This window comes from Oculina patagonica, chromosome 3, assembly GCF_052425735.1.
Source record: "Oculina patagonica isolate OP01 chromosome 3, crgOcupat, whole genome shotgun sequence".
NCBI classification, from domain to species: domain Eukaryota; kingdom Metazoa; phylum Cnidaria; class Anthozoa; order Scleractinia; family Oculinidae; genus Oculina; species Oculina patagonica.
Genome location: NC_135760.1, coordinates 8,013,772 through 8,028,295, shown reverse-complemented (window position 1 = coordinate 8,028,295; position 14,524 = coordinate 8,013,772). Strand labels below are relative to the sequence as shown.

The window sequence follows — 14,524 nt, the reverse complement described above, 5'->3', positions numbered from 1 at the left end:
GTACTAATCACTTGAAATGTCTATCGGCCAGCGGTAACTTCTAAAAAAGTAAAACGAAAAAAATCAAACATGGCGGCCGTGTTGTCGGTAAATGGTTGTGCTGAAATAGAAAATTTGCTAAAGTTCTGTGAGATACCGAGAGAAAGAATACGCGTAGAGGGAGCCGAAGAGTTCACGTCGCCTAAGGTATAGTTTAAGGGGGTATTTGAGAAGAAAAAAATGTCTGCTTTCCTTTCTTTACTTCTGCCATGGCCAGACTCAAGATAATTTTGTAATTTTGAACAATATTTTATGGACCGGTTTTGTGTCTTTTGTCCTGATTAAACTATTTCTTCCAAAAAAGTAAGTTAGGTCTTTTTGCAAGTAGGTATAAAAGTTTATCAATTGAACGTTTTCTCACCCTAGTAGACATTATTCCAAACCATATGTACTCTACCATGTCTACTGAGCAACTTCAGAATACCCGGCCACTTTTAATTTTTTCGTGTATAAATCTATTGCTCCCGTGCTACGGTGCTACCGCAGTGGAGTGGGTGAACAATTAAAGTAAGAGGTGTTAAACTTAACGGAGCTTATTAGGGCCATTCCATAAGTTTCTAGGGGCTTTAAAAGTCATTTCTGAGGGGGTGGCCCTGACGGCATTTTTCGATCTTTCGAAAATTTTTGAAGAGGATAGGGAAAAGTTGGCTTTTTTCTGGAGGGGTTTTGAATAATCGGGTTATTTCTGAAAGGGGGTATCATGTCAGCAATTTGATCTTTTTTTTTTACTTAGGGGGTAAATTTTGACTTACCTCATCAGTAGTCAGAGGGGATTGTGGATATTTAATGGAATGGCCCAGACCAGGGAGCATTCCGTGTACACTCCATGTCGAAGACACACCAAGTTTTTTTTATAGATCTTCGCTAAGGTCCTTTATTCATACCTAAAATAAGTCTCAGTGCTCGAAGCTAACACTCGTTCACTCGTCAAAAACGAGTTAAATTTCCCACTGGACGAGTGAAATTTCCACTTACTCTTGCTCATGGACGAGTACACTGTTCCTTTGCTTCATTTTTGTCTTTGATTTTATATATCTTGAGTTAATAAAAATGACTATTAGTTGCATGCTTTTTCTTCTATTCACGATCGTGCATCTTATGACGCCATTTTGAAATTCGTGAGAAATTTGGTTCCAGAAAGCCTGAGGCATGCGCTGTAGACAACAACATTGCGGGCGTCTGTGATTGCCAGTGAAGCGTGGTAAACGTATGTGTTCCAGCTGATCTATTGAGTTTTTCTTTGCCTAGTTGCTGGTAAAAACAACAACAACCATGGTAGCTTGCCGTAGTTTTTCTTTGCTAAACTACTTTAAGGAGACTAGTCAAAGCACAGAAGAAGGTAAAACAGCACCTGTGAATGAGATGAATGAATCAAGTTGCATCGATCGGTATGCCGAGTGATAAAGGCTGCGAGAATTCCGAGTGTTCAGAATGAACACTGCTGACAATGTTGATTTTCTAATAAGCCTTTATTTGAAAACCATTAATAGACAAATTATAGAAGACAGACTTCTCGTAAAAGCAAGTTATGAATTATGGGACCAGTTAGGTTTCCTCTGGGACTAGTAAAAACTTCCGTTCACTTGTTCACGGAAGACTACTCGCAAAAGTTAGTTTCGAGCACTGTCAGTCTTCTGTACACCAGTGAAAAGGTGCCGACTACAATCATATGCCAGTATGCCAGGCAATTTCAAAGATCTTCAGCTCAACCTACATAGAATGCAGCCAGGGTTATAGATCTTGCCTCTTTTCTTGTTAGGGACCATCACTGACTCTAAGTTCAGGTCAAACAGTGACTGGAGTACGAACAGTAGCTTCGTACCTCTCCATGATATCAAAACAAACTTTACTGGGTACCTCACCTCTGGAGCGAGCTCAAGTTGATCAGTGGTTAGAGTACTGGCAGATACAACTGGAATCTTATATGAACGATGGAACACTCTTGAGAGGAGCACTAAAAGTGAGTCAAAACAAACACTAGAGAGAAAAATGGCTGTGACTTTTTTTGTGGCTCCTGCCTTGCCCCCAGTTTAATTTTTCCCTTTTTATCTTGATAATCATCTATTTGTTACTGCCTGGCGTGAACTTTGACATTCAAACCCCAACCGACAATTGCGCTTTTCACTGCTGTCAGTCATAATTATGTTGACAACCAACAAACCTTAAAAAACAGAAATCTACCAATCACAACCCACAGAAGTAACATTTTGAACCGGTTGAAGTCAACTTCTGTTTCCTAAGAGTTCGGCTTAGATGATTGATGGCAGCAAAAATGTAACTGATGATTGAGCAGAAGAGTTCATATATTATTGAAGTTAGCACAGTAATCAAAACTGGAAGAGTAACCAGGATCCATAACCATGTAACAGACTGTTAGAAGTGTTTTCTGGCTAAAATGTTTTTGTAAAAAAAAATTTATATAAGCTTGCGGCTGCCAAATTAAAGGCTATAGTTTGGCAGCCAGAAGGTTATATTTTTTAACAAAAAAAATTTAGCCAGAGAACGCTTCTAACTTTTACATGAGTGCAGTAATTTTTAGCAAACTAGCTAAATTATCGCAATAAAAATATTGCATTTCTTATCAGGATTTGGATAAATTCATGTCAAGGACAGTATATCTAGTGGGTTTTCAGCTGACGCTAGCAGATATCATGTTATATTATGCTCTCCACCCTGTGATGACAGAGCTGAGTATTCAGGAGAAGGAACAGCTTGTTAACCTTTCCAGGTGGTTCAATCAGGTAAATTTGATGGTCATTATTGAAATATATAAATAATTATAGCTGATGGCTCTGTTTAGCCCAGCTCCCTCATAAGGTCTATAATAGAAAAATATGTAATAGGGGTCATGAATGGTCAAGGTTTTCAAAACAAGCTGGCGACTTCTGGAGTTTCACCGACTACTTGATTACATGTTGCTGGTTACTCTGGTCTGTCATAGCAATCAGCTTGTAACAAACAAGCTCAGTATCACAGCCACCTACTCTTCCAGTTGCTGATGCATACTTCAAAACATTTTGAAACCCCTGAATGGTCCCTCAAAATTTTGCAGTGCTCCCAAAATTAGGCTGCTGCTTTAAATGCTCGCAAAATTTTAGTGAGTTCTTGTTTACTTGTGCTCACATAATTTTACAAGCGCTTGCATGCTCAGTTTTTAGTGGAGATAGGTTCTTGATTATTGTGCTCATTGCTTGCAAGGCTAACTTTTATCAATGCTCGCGCTTGCAAAGAAAAACGCTGTCCTCACATGCTCACAAAAACCATTTGATACCCCTTGTACTCCCCCTTGTGACATTTTTACCTTGTAGACTGTATGTACATGGACCTATTTGTTTGACGATAACTCTACTGATTGCTGTTCTCTTTTGTGATAAATACAGGTCCAGTGTTACCCTGGAGTGCGACAATATTTACCTGAAGTATCATTTTTACGCAACCTGCTCTACAGCTGATGTTGTGTGACGTCTGTGGTATACCTGGAAATGTTAATATAATGAATTGACGATACTGTTGACAGTAGTACATTGTATACACTTGTTATCTTATAAATCACAACGCACAACATATCAAACACAGAATAAAATTACAATTTGCAAAACTACCGGTAAATGTGACAAAATTATATATATGTATTGCAAATTACCAAGTGCGAAAGAATGTACTTGGTTGTGCCAACCAGTGTTTTTTGTTTCTTTTCATATTACTGCATGATTCCCACGGGTCTGGAAAAAGTCAGGGAATTATTTAATATTTTTCAAGTTTCAAAAAGTCAGGGATATCATATATATGCCCATCACCATCCTCCGACTTTACAATGTGTATCTTTTTTCTTTTTTATATGTTGGGAGGGGAAGTGGCTTAAAAATTGAAATAATCTTGAGAAACCTCAAAAGATGTATGGTCAGCTGTTGTCACTGAATATTCAGTTTTTTATTTGGTACATATATACATCATAGTTTTAATTCTTTAGTTCTTTTAAGTTCACACAAACTAAGTATGTGACGTTTGACTTTGTTAACCCCACTTCTTCAATTCTTACGTTGTCTGCACTCTTGCACTTCACACTGTCTTGCAAAACATTATCAAACTTTTAGATACACTATCTTAAAATATTACTTAATTATTTTTTAGTTCCTTTGTGGAACACCCATTCCTTTTATAAGCTACCTTACTGAGAAATATGTACATAAAATAATATCTCACTCTTATACTTAAAGCACACCAAAATATTGTTAACTAAAAATGATTCAACTTTATGAGCCACCAGGGCCCTTGGGAAGCTTGCCATTTCTTATAAACTCTATTTCTCCATTTCAAATTACCCAACTGTATACACCAAAGCCTACATGTCAACAACTTAATATAAGAAAATATAGTCCTTTGCACACTTAATTACAGTCTTCAAAGTGAATAAAAAAATTGATGGTGTCTTATTGAAAACCACAGAAAGAATTAAAGGGTAAAAGGGCCTTTCATTAAGTTCACTGACTCCAAGGATTAAAAAAAAGATGTAGTACTTCTAGTCTGTAGGTACGTGAAAGGGTTAACTCTTCTGTCAAAAATAATATATTTAAAAGGGTAAGAGTTTGGACCTCAAGGTAGAGCCTCCTCATATAAAACTTTGTCGAGTAGCCCCCACCCTACTTAATAATGCTCTCAATAATAAATTAAAATTTTAAATTGCTAGTCTAATAAGCTGAACACTGCATTGTATTTAGGGTTGACTTTGGCCCAGTTCTTTCTAGCAGTGCTTCTTTTCTCTTCAATCTCTGAATCATCGTCAGCATTGATTGACTGCTGTTGAGATGTGGTAGCGGCAGCTTGCTGAGGTCTTGGTCCAGGGTGTGTCTGTTGCACTTGAGGCTGTCTCTGAGCATTTTGTTGGACATTGATTGGTACTACTCTTGTGCGCTTCACAAATCTATCACCCGACTCAATTTCTGCGATAAGTCGACAGGTTCCTCCTAGTATAAGCAGCTGAAAACATTTAAAGTAACATAATTATCTTGTTAAAATGGGCTCTTCATCACTGTAGACCTTTACTGTGTGAATCAAAAAAGCATGAGCACTTTGTTTTGACTTTGACAGTGTTGATTGTGCCACAACAAATCAGATGGTTGCTAATTTAGGTTGTGTGGTTTACTGACCTCAAATCTGATTGATTGCAACTTCCCCAGTTCCAAGCACAATAGTATTACACACCAAACAATTCTTACTAGTATTCTCGCTTTTTGATTTGCACTGGTCTGTTATCAACAGTACATTGAGCACATAGGCAAGTTGCAACAATATTACAAACAGAATCTGTTCTTGTTCTTTTATTATTAGTCAAGGTTATTAGCCTGTTCTCATAGTACAATATGCAATGTGCGATTGTTCTCTATTAGAATACTGGAATTTCTAATTTTAAATTGCATCAGTAATTTGAGCAGGGCAAAAGTTTGGGGGGAAAACAAACAGATTCCATAAACAGAGTCCCAGGTCAAACTTTTTAAACCAGTATGTGGTTGGTTAAGTTAATATTTTCTTGTGAGTTTTTCCCAGTAAAATTTAACTCACCTGCAAAGCAGCCACAATAGCAGAACACGTTGCCAGTATAACATGATTAGCCTTAATCCAGTCCATTAGGTGTGTATAGCAGTCCTAGCAAAAAAAGTAGTTTAATGCTAACAATAAGATAACATTTTGACTGTTGACAAAATCAACTTTTTCTGTGATTGTATCACTTTTGTAAGCTGCAGAACTGACATGTCGATGTTGAATTCTAGAATTGAAATCAGCTTAAAGAAAAATAGAGAGATTAAGCTTGACGTTTATATTTCCCGTGAATGGCAATCTAAGTTGAATTTTTGCCATTCACGGGAAATATAAACGTCATGCTTAACCTCTCTAATGTTAGATTTGAGAACTAATGCTGAGTAACCTTAGAACTTACTGTAGAATTGAAGAGAAACTTAATATTTTGATATACATCATAGCTGCATGCTGACCCATAATTGATAAAGTAATGTTAGTACACATAAGTTACCTTTAATCTTTCCTTTGTTGTATTCTGATCAACAAAACAGGATTTGTCAAAACTTGACTTGTGTTCAAGGTTTACTGGCTTAAGTCCACAGCATTCAAACTTTAAAAGACAAATAGAACAAACAAAAATGCTTAAAAATAACAAACAATTTATCATAATTTTTTATGTTTTAATTTAATACTGTATTTTATTAATTTATATTATTTAATTATGTATTTATTTTACTTATTTATTTAGTACTGTATTTACCTCTTTTTGAATGATGATTCTAGCTTCATCTGATGTTTTATTCCAGTTTGAAGTGATATGATCCTGGATCTGTTGAAATGAAGTAATATTTTATTTTGTGGTTGTAGTCTGAATGAAAAAAAAAAATGGGGAAGTGCGGTAAAAGGACTATATCTACCAGATCAAGCAAACTATTAAATTCAATAATAGAATATATAAACAAGGTACATCAATTAAAGTAATTTAAACTCCGCAACACTCACCTTGTCTTTTTCAACATAGAGATAAATAGCTACCCCAAGCTCTGCCAGAAGTAACACTAGCATCAGTGCAAAGTACTGCAGAGCGAAATGTTAAAAATGTTACAATTTATGCCTTGTAAGTTAATTGCAGAGTGGCAGATGAGAGGTTACACAATTGATAAGTTATCCCCAACACACCCTCACAACTCACAATCTGGTTCAGTTCAGACAAAACATTAAACTTTTGTGTTTGTCACATAAGGTTGCAACATCTTTCACTGGCAGATCCAAACAAAGGGGAAAGGGGGGGGGGGGTCTTCCCTGGGTTTACAGCTGCTCTAATTTATACCTTAGGCAGCAACTTTTTACTTTGCTTCTAGTATCAAGACATTAGTTATATTTACCACTCTGAGAAGGTTGTCTTTCAACAAAAGGATTCCACATGCTCCCATAAATCCTGAATAAAGTGACAAAATAGTAAGTGTTAAATTTGTGAAGTTGGTCAATCCATTTTTTTTTTTTACTAATATTTTTAAAGTGTATATGAAACGAAATCTTTTATTGGCTTTTTTCTTTCGTTGATATGCTTAGATAAAGGATTGATAGTTAAAATTTGTCCAAAAAAATTTTTTTCCGTCATTTTTTGCCTCTGAAATGTCGCACTCTCAGCCATCTTGAAAATTCATCAAACAAGTACCGGTAGACGTCACAAAGGTGACGTGACGTACCTTTTGGCCGCGCGCCGCCATGACAAAAGGTACGTCACGTCACCTTTGTGATGTCTAGTTACAGTTGACTCCCGATAACTCGAACCCTCGCTAACTCGAACCTCGCGCTAACTCGAACCAAAACCGATTTCCCCTGGATTTCCATTATACATATACTGTAATTTTACCCTCAGTAACTCGAACCCTCGATAACTCGAATCTCCCGCGAACTCGAACCAATTTTCGTTTCCCTTTAGGTCATTTTCTATATAATTTTACCCTCGATAACTCGAACCATGTTTGTCAATACCTGACAGGTCAAAACAAACAATGTACTGTAGTCCAAAACGTTAAATTAATTTTGAAATAAAAACGTACACGAGTCAGAGCCGTCCCCGAAACGCCCCTCAAAACACGAAATGTGCCACGCCATTGACGTGCTCCAGACGTTCAGTTTGTTTGTGGAGGTTGATACTGATTCTTTTAAATCCAACCTTAGAAAACTTTAAAGGATTATCGTCAGGATGAATTAACTGACCATTTTCGAAAAAATAAATCGCATAAACTCTGCAGCAGTAGCCTATAGTGTTGTTCTCTTTGAAACCTGCAACGTTCGCAGCTGATTTAATTTGTTTTACGTTACGTTACGTTCTGGTTTATACAGTGATTTTGAAATATATTGTTCCTTTCTCTTTTGGCTTCTCTATACTCTAACTAAATTTGTTTAAAATGTACACTGGTATACATTGTATGAATAGAAAATCAGTAAACACCGTTTTTTCCTTATTTCCGGTCATTTGTTTTCAACTCTCAATAACTCGAACTCCCGATAACTCGAACCATTTTCAATTTCCCTTGAAGGTTCGAGTTACCGGGAGTCGACTGTAATTGATGAATTTTCAAGATGGCTGAGAGTGCGACATTTCAGAGGCAAAAAATGACAGAAAAAATTTTTTGCACAAATTTTAACTATGAATCCTTTATGTAAGCATATCACTGAAAGAAAAAAGCAAATAAAAGATTTTGTGTCATAAAGACTTTAAAATACATAACTCTACTAATTTAAGCTAACACAAAAATCATCATGGGATCATCATGTGGTTTGAATTTTAAGGGGAAGGGGTGAACAAAGGAAATAGTTGTAAGGGTGAACTTATGAGTTAAAGTGTATATGACAGTTTTTTTTATTTGCCTGATCGAATGTACGTGGAATGCTGATGGGAACATCGAAAAAAGAAATTCGAAATCTCTTTTTTTCACCGCGTTTTCGAGCTCTAAAATCGTGAAATTTTTACTTCCGGTTGGGTCCAAAAACGCGCACATTGGAGAGCTGGGTCTATTCTGCTTTTGACGTCATGGCCGATCTAGACCCAGCTCCCCACTGTGCGCAGTGACGTCAAACAAGTGATACACTCAAGAACCAAACAAACTGTCATATACACTTTAAAAAATAATATACACTGTAGGTCACCAAATTAGTTTTCGAGATAATTTGCAAAAACTTCATTTTAGGAGCTCTTTTCAGAGAGCTGTATCATTGCCATGGTAACTTCTATGATGCCATGATCACCCTTAAAATGTTTTCCTATAATAGCCTCGCATAGTTATTTAAAGGTTGTCTGTATGATTTATTGCACTAGTTTTTAATCTTTTATCACGTTGGACACGCTATTGGAAGTAGGAAACTCTTCGAGCCTGCAAAAGTTAAAATGTACTCACCAATGATAAATACGAAGGATGACAGTATAATGTATCCGATCGTAACATACTGTTGAGAATTAAAGAAAAACCTATTTTATTTCACCTTAAAATATTTCTAGCCTTAAAACATTAAATTGTTTAGCTTTCAAAAGAAAAAGTATTTCACAAGTACACTATCTTGTGCCATAGATTGATTGATGTATTTCTCATATATTGCTGTAATTATTTTATTTATTTTTTTCATCACTGAGTACTGGTAGATCATAAAAGAAGAAACACCTAATTTCACATACCTTGGAATAAATCAGTAGTAGATGTAGTGGAGTCCAAGGGACTTCCCCCCCCCCCAAAAAAAAAAAAAAAAAAAACAACAACAACAACAACTTGGGGGACTCTCTTTGGGAAACCTAAGTGCTCCCCTCCCCCTTTCCACTGTCCCAGTTTAAGCTACCACTATAAAGCCCTTATTATCCTGCTGGTGTTGTGTTGTTTCACCCACTATTACCCTAGAAACATACAACCAAATCAAACTCACCAGATTGCCAGCTAAGTGCTTGTACTCTGTGTCTTGTGTGGTAACCCAGATGCCAAGGCCGAGCATAATAGCACCTCCAAGCTTTTGGGAGAGAACGCCAAAAAAAAACCGACAGAAAATAAAATGCACCATTAAACACAACAATGAAGTAGGCACCCATTTTCAGAAACTGGGGGATGGGCAGGAGGTGACAGGGGGGAACCCTCAATATGTTCTCTGGGGGAGTAGGATGGGGGCACACTGTGAATCGACATTTTCTCTGCGTATTGCCATGGCATTTTGGTGATGCTTTAAAAATCCCATTTTACTGACTTGTTAATGCAGTAATATTGCAACAAAAACATTTTATGGTTTATCGCCCGGTGGTTCTTTATATAGCAAAGCTCGTACATTCATGACATTCTCGCTGCAGATAAGCGTTATGACTGCTCCCTTGTTAAAACTTCTAATGGGTCTCTATTTAATATAGCTTCGTTTTTCGGGAGAGATGGTTGTCTAAAAATTGCCGATTGAAAAAAAAAAGAAAGATTCTTTTTTTCTACCGCCGCCAAAGGGAATCTTTGTTAAAAAAAAATCTTGTCTAGTTTGGTTTGACATGTCATTGAACTCTCAGACAGCTGTGCAATCTTCGACTGCAAGTATGACGTGCAAGATGGATTTTAACACTCCTTTATTGACCTTTATCTATATTGCCCGAAAATGGCAGCGTTTCGGCAACTTTACTTTTTTCGAAGATTTGATTCTCTCAGTACGTTTTGGGCTATCAAAAATACGAAGTGTGACGATTGTAAACAAGCTAGCCATTCCACATAAATCGTTGCCAGCTTTTCATTTCACTGGGAAAAAAGTAAAAATTCTCTCAAGGTCATCGTTAGCTAATGGTGTTTTTATAGCCACAATAAAATTATCTAGCAACTTTAATTTGGTCATGGTCTGTAATCCACTGAGTCACGTTTTCTGATCTTTTCTGGCTTAAGACCAGCGTCAACTCTATTTTACTACTATAACACGAAAGCTGATAAAGAAACGGTGTGTAAACTAAGTTAAACGTATTTACCCAACACAACTCAGGGCGACCGAACAAGGAAGCATTCACCCCTAGCTTATTAAAAATGCGGACTGAATTAAGGAAGTGTCATGCAGCCAGCAGAAAAAAACATCTCATAAATGTTAATAGAGAAATCAAATGTTCAGTTGTCTTTCCCTTATCGAAAGGTGTAAATCTAAAATTGGCCAAAACGTCGAGGCCGCAGCTTTGAATGCGAAAATCAGTGAATCGAAACATGCGCTCGCAAAACCGGCGAAGTTTTGATTTGAGATCCGAGAACAAGAGATTCACTGGTACGCGGATCGTTCTCTTGTACAATAATGCCGCTAAAAACATTTCCAATTGATAACTCGATTGTTGAAAGCATGCTGGTTGTGAAAATATTGGCATTTGTAATAAATACGTGATCTATCCGGCAACGGATTACTTAATTTATTAGACCTTCGTTTACTAAAAACAATCACGCGATTTCAGGTCCCTTGCTCCGAAGAAACGCGCTGTCATCGGCTAAGATATTGTTAGAGTTTTGGTACGAAAACAATAAAAGATCCACCGCGATTCAACAACAATAAGGGTTTGTAATTGTACAGTCTTGCTGCTGTCTGTCGAAGAACGTAGATTGTTTTAAGTTCAGACAAAGTGCATTTACAAATTAAATGTCATTTCCAATTTGTTAATAACGCGCGAGACCTCCGAGCGAGCTACACACGAAAATTGCGCGAAAACGGCCTCATTACCCGCGCTTTTTGTGTCTTCAGTCTGTTCAAAAACAAAGATTCAAAAAAGCTTCTACTTTATTTATAACTTACCCAAACCAAACAGTTCAAAGTGAAGATACTCCAGCGAACAAAAACCGAACATTTGTCCATATGAACCATGATGAGTTCTTGGTGTTTCTAAAGGCCGGTTCTAACTCAAATAGAAGCTTATAGAGGCTCTATGCGGCGTAGATCGTGTAAACCCCTTAAAACTGTAACATATCTCGTGGAATTCGTGCTTTTGAAATCACCAGAATGATAAATGTATACTCGATTCCGGAAACATATGTAACATGGCGTGCTCCCAAACTGATCTCTGAGTTACGCTTGAACAAACGTTTTGTAATTCAAACCACCTTGGTTTTTTGCATAACACCTAGGTCAAGGGGTCACTTTAGCAGAATGGAGCCGTGATATCGCGCCGAGATCGAGGCAATGGATTTTTAATAACCGTGCTCTTTGATTGTGATAAATCTGTCGGATCGGAAAGCTTTCAAGGGGAAAAAGTAAACAACTATTGTTATTCAAGAAAATGCAATTAAGTAACTCTGTCTAGAAGCTTTTCAAATATGCTTATATGCTACAGGGCTCTCACATTGATCTATTCCTTTAAACTGCAAAGGAAACGTATTGTTCTGTGTTTCTGCCACCGAAATTGAGCGTCTTAAATTGATGTTCAAATCAAACGCTTATTACTTTAGAAAACGTTTTAAAGATTTACTGGAAAACGATTAAATTTCACGGTTATTTGATAGCCGCCATACGAAAGAACAAACAAAGATTTAAAACGCTTGCGCTGGAAATTAATTACATTTTGTGCACCCTTAATTGATATGTTCTCCAAATCACACTTACCTAGCAAATACTTCAAACAAACTTTGTGTCAACACTGCACAAAGCAAGCTATTAAAAGCATACTGAACTTTTTCTTGTAGCAATCCTACATTCTAAGAGGGTCTTAACATGATTAAAACTGCATGAGTTCGAAACAGTTTCGTATAAAACTTTACACTTACCAAAATCAAGAACGAAATTGTGAATAAAGCGTACTTCACACAGAGTCCCATGGCGTAGTTATATCCTAAATCTCTTACGGGGTATTCGCAGCAATCGATTTCTCGTTACAAAATTGTAGACCTGGGTGCTTTGGCCGTAATTTCAGGCGACGTAGTCCGAAAACTATTTTGCAAAATAAACCCTCAGGTCTAAACAATGGAATGTCTGACGTCACATGTACAATTAATTTTTCATTCGCTGATAATTGTAAACTCGGCAATTTATCATTCTTTATTTCTAAGAATAGTTTTCAATGGAACAAACTATTGGCAATTCACAGTGGTAGGTCATCTCATTTCATTTCATCCTGTTCTTTTTTTGAAGGACCTGTAGCCTGGTAATGCGCATGTGTAACCTTGGAAATTCAAGGTTTAAAATTTCGTAAACGACCATTTATACACCGATTTCACAAATGGCGGACGCGCGGAAAAAAACTGGTACGAGGCATGAAAACGAGGCGTTTTAGGATAAACAGCTTTCGTGTTACAAGGGGAAAAGTGAAAAATACGCGAGTTCTGAAGTTTTTGTTTGTTAAACGGGGTAATAGACCGTTTTCCTTCCAGGTTTTCGAGATTACGGAATTCTTAACGAGTTTACAGTCTAGTAATTATTCTTGTTTCTGTGTTGCAAGAAGAAAGGGACCGTAGATCTGCAGGGAAACAGAGTTAAAGTTTTGGTTTTCCAATAAGGAGCTTCGACGGCTGTTGGCCGGTAAAAATTTACACGGAACGATATTGAAATTAATTTTCAAACTCTGTCAAGGTACGTTATTTTCCAGACGCTGTTAAGGTATGTTCTTTTCACTTTTGTGAAAGCAAACAATTCTAACTCTGTCTCCTTGCGGATTTAGTAGAGCACGAACTCTGGCTTTGAATGGGAACTTGACAAGTCAACATTCAACTTTGAGCCACCTTGACCGGTCACATTTCCTTTAAACAAATTACTATTATTCTCTCGCTATTTAATTATTTTTATACTTCGCAAAACACCTTTGCTGTGCTATGGCAAATCGTTAAAATGTTGACAAATACTGTAACAGACGAAGCCCAAGACTACCGGTATTGAATTCCAATGGTATGATATATATGTTTCTTCTTTGTAATAAACCCTTATATTTGAGAATACTTGATAAATGAATAAAAATCGCTTCCAATAATCTCAGCTTTATATAAATTAAAACGGAGGGCACCTTCACTCACAGTGTCCTGTAAAGCTTGTAAAACGAAGCGAAACCGTGAATATTTGCTCTATCAGTTGGACCTTCGTCGTGGTTGTCTAGCACGTGATTAATTTCTTCCTGAGATCAAACAACTTCAGTCGTCCGACACAGCAGAAGGAATTCCAGAGTAAATAGCATTGTTATTGACTTGAGGAACATTGTGATGATCTTGTTCACTGAAGATTGTGTTGAACATTTACTGTCCGCTTCACTTAATGTAACTCCTTTGGTTTGCGTGGAGCCAAGTGATGTTTTATGCTTAATCGAATTAGCCGCTTTAGTCTGTCTGAATTATTTGAATACAATTTTTTTCTAAAATGCAAGAATCTACTAGCCTACTTAGTCCAAAAAAACTACTAAGTCGGTTGAGAATAACACATTTTTATTGATGCATTTCAGGTACTTAATGGTATCACGTATGGTTATTTTACCAGACAAAATATAAAGAAACCGGCCCGAAAATCCATTGTTACACATTTTTTCACAACGTACATGTATGTTGACACAGACAATTGCGTGTTTATTTTCGTAATTCTTCAATGACTTACCAAAATCCTTAAGAAAATGTGTACACTCGTCTGGATACCGGAGCTTTCTTGATATAAGTCCGAGGTTTAACATCGTTGGCGACCCACCGTATTTCAAGCCATGTGAAACCCAGGGTTTTGCTTACAACCAGAAACAAAACAAGATATTTGGCCGCGAACTTATTTCGAACTCGGTAATCTCGAAATCAACCTAGAAAACGAGCTAATACCCCCATTCAACGGAGGAGAGCTTCAAAACTCCTGTAATTTTCACTTCTCCCCTTGTAACACGAAAGTTGTTTATCCTAAAACGCCTCGTTTTCATGCTTCAGAACCAGTTCTTTTCCGCGCGTCCGCCATTTGTGAAATCGGTGTATAGCTTTCCTAAACTTAGCTTTATACGAAATGTAATTCGCATTTAAAACAACTTCACTTC

At 37.0% G+C, this 14,524-nt stretch overlaps 2 protein-coding genes across 3 annotated transcripts; one reads left to right on the top strand and one right to left on the bottom strand.

Moving 5' to 3' along the window:
* The first annotated feature begins 37 nt into the window (after positions 1-37).
* LOC144646350 (eukaryotic translation elongation factor 1 epsilon-1-like) lies at positions 38-3,640 on the top strand. The gene is made up of 4 exons (XM_078505910.1): positions 38-186; positions 1,799-1,999; positions 2,625-2,780; positions 3,420-3,640. The coding sequence occupies exons 1-4, from the start codon at positions 70-72 to the stop codon at positions 3,489-3,491; spliced, it is 546 nt and encodes a 181-aa protein (XP_078362036.1). The 5' UTR covers positions 38-69; the 3' UTR covers positions 3,492-3,640.
* LOC144646344 (leukocyte surface antigen CD53-like) lies at positions 3,286-12,480 on the bottom strand. Of its 2 annotated transcripts, none has more exons than XM_078505897.1 (9): positions 12,303-12,480; positions 9,481-9,561; positions 8,964-9,012; positions 6,942-6,994; positions 6,559-6,633; positions 6,317-6,385; positions 6,068-6,166; positions 5,599-5,682; positions 3,286-5,016 (listed from the first exon to the last, which is right to left on the bottom strand). In XM_078505897.1, the coding sequence occupies exons 1-9, from the start codon at positions 12,351-12,353 to the stop codon at positions 4,723-4,725; spliced, it is 855 nt and encodes a 284-aa protein (XP_078362023.1). In that variant the 5' UTR covers positions 12,354-12,480; the 3' UTR covers positions 3,286-4,722. The 2 variants fall into 2 exon arrangements, with proteins under 2 accessions (XP_078362023.1, XP_078362022.1); XM_078505896.1 differs by lacking the exon at positions 12,303-12,480 and adding an exon at positions 11,338-12,282.
* Between the last annotated feature and the right edge of the window lie 2,044 nt (positions 12,481-14,524).

What these genes read in the sequence shown, in the direction of transcription:
- LOC144646350 (XM_078505910.1), top strand. Translation starts at nt 70, where the DNA reads ATGGCGGCCGTGTTGTCGGTAAATGGTTGTGCTGAAATAGAAAATTTG. An exon ending in AAGAGTTCACGTCGCCTAAG is followed by an intron (nt 187 to 1,798) that starts GTATAGTTTAAG and finishes TTTTCTTGTTAG; the next exon opens with GGACCATCACTGACTCTAAG. An exon ending in TTTCCAGGTGGTTCAATCAG is followed by an intron (nt 2,781 to 3,419) that starts GTAAATTTGATG and finishes TGATAAATACAG; the next exon opens with GTCCAGTGTTACCCTGGAGT.
- LOC144646344 (XM_078505896.1), bottom strand. Translation starts at nt 11,406, where the DNA reads ATGGTTCATATGGACAAATGTTCGGTTTTTGTTCGCTGGAGTATCTTC. An exon ending in TCTATGTTGAAAAAGACAAG is followed by an intron (nt 6,386 to 6,558) that starts GTGAGTGTTGCG and finishes TCATTTCAACAG; the next exon opens with ATCCAGGATCATATCACTTC. An exon ending in CAACAAAGGAAAGATTAAAG is followed by an intron (nt 5,683 to 6,067) that starts GTAACTTATGTG and finishes TTTTTTTGCTAG; the next exon opens with GACTGCTATACACACCTAAT.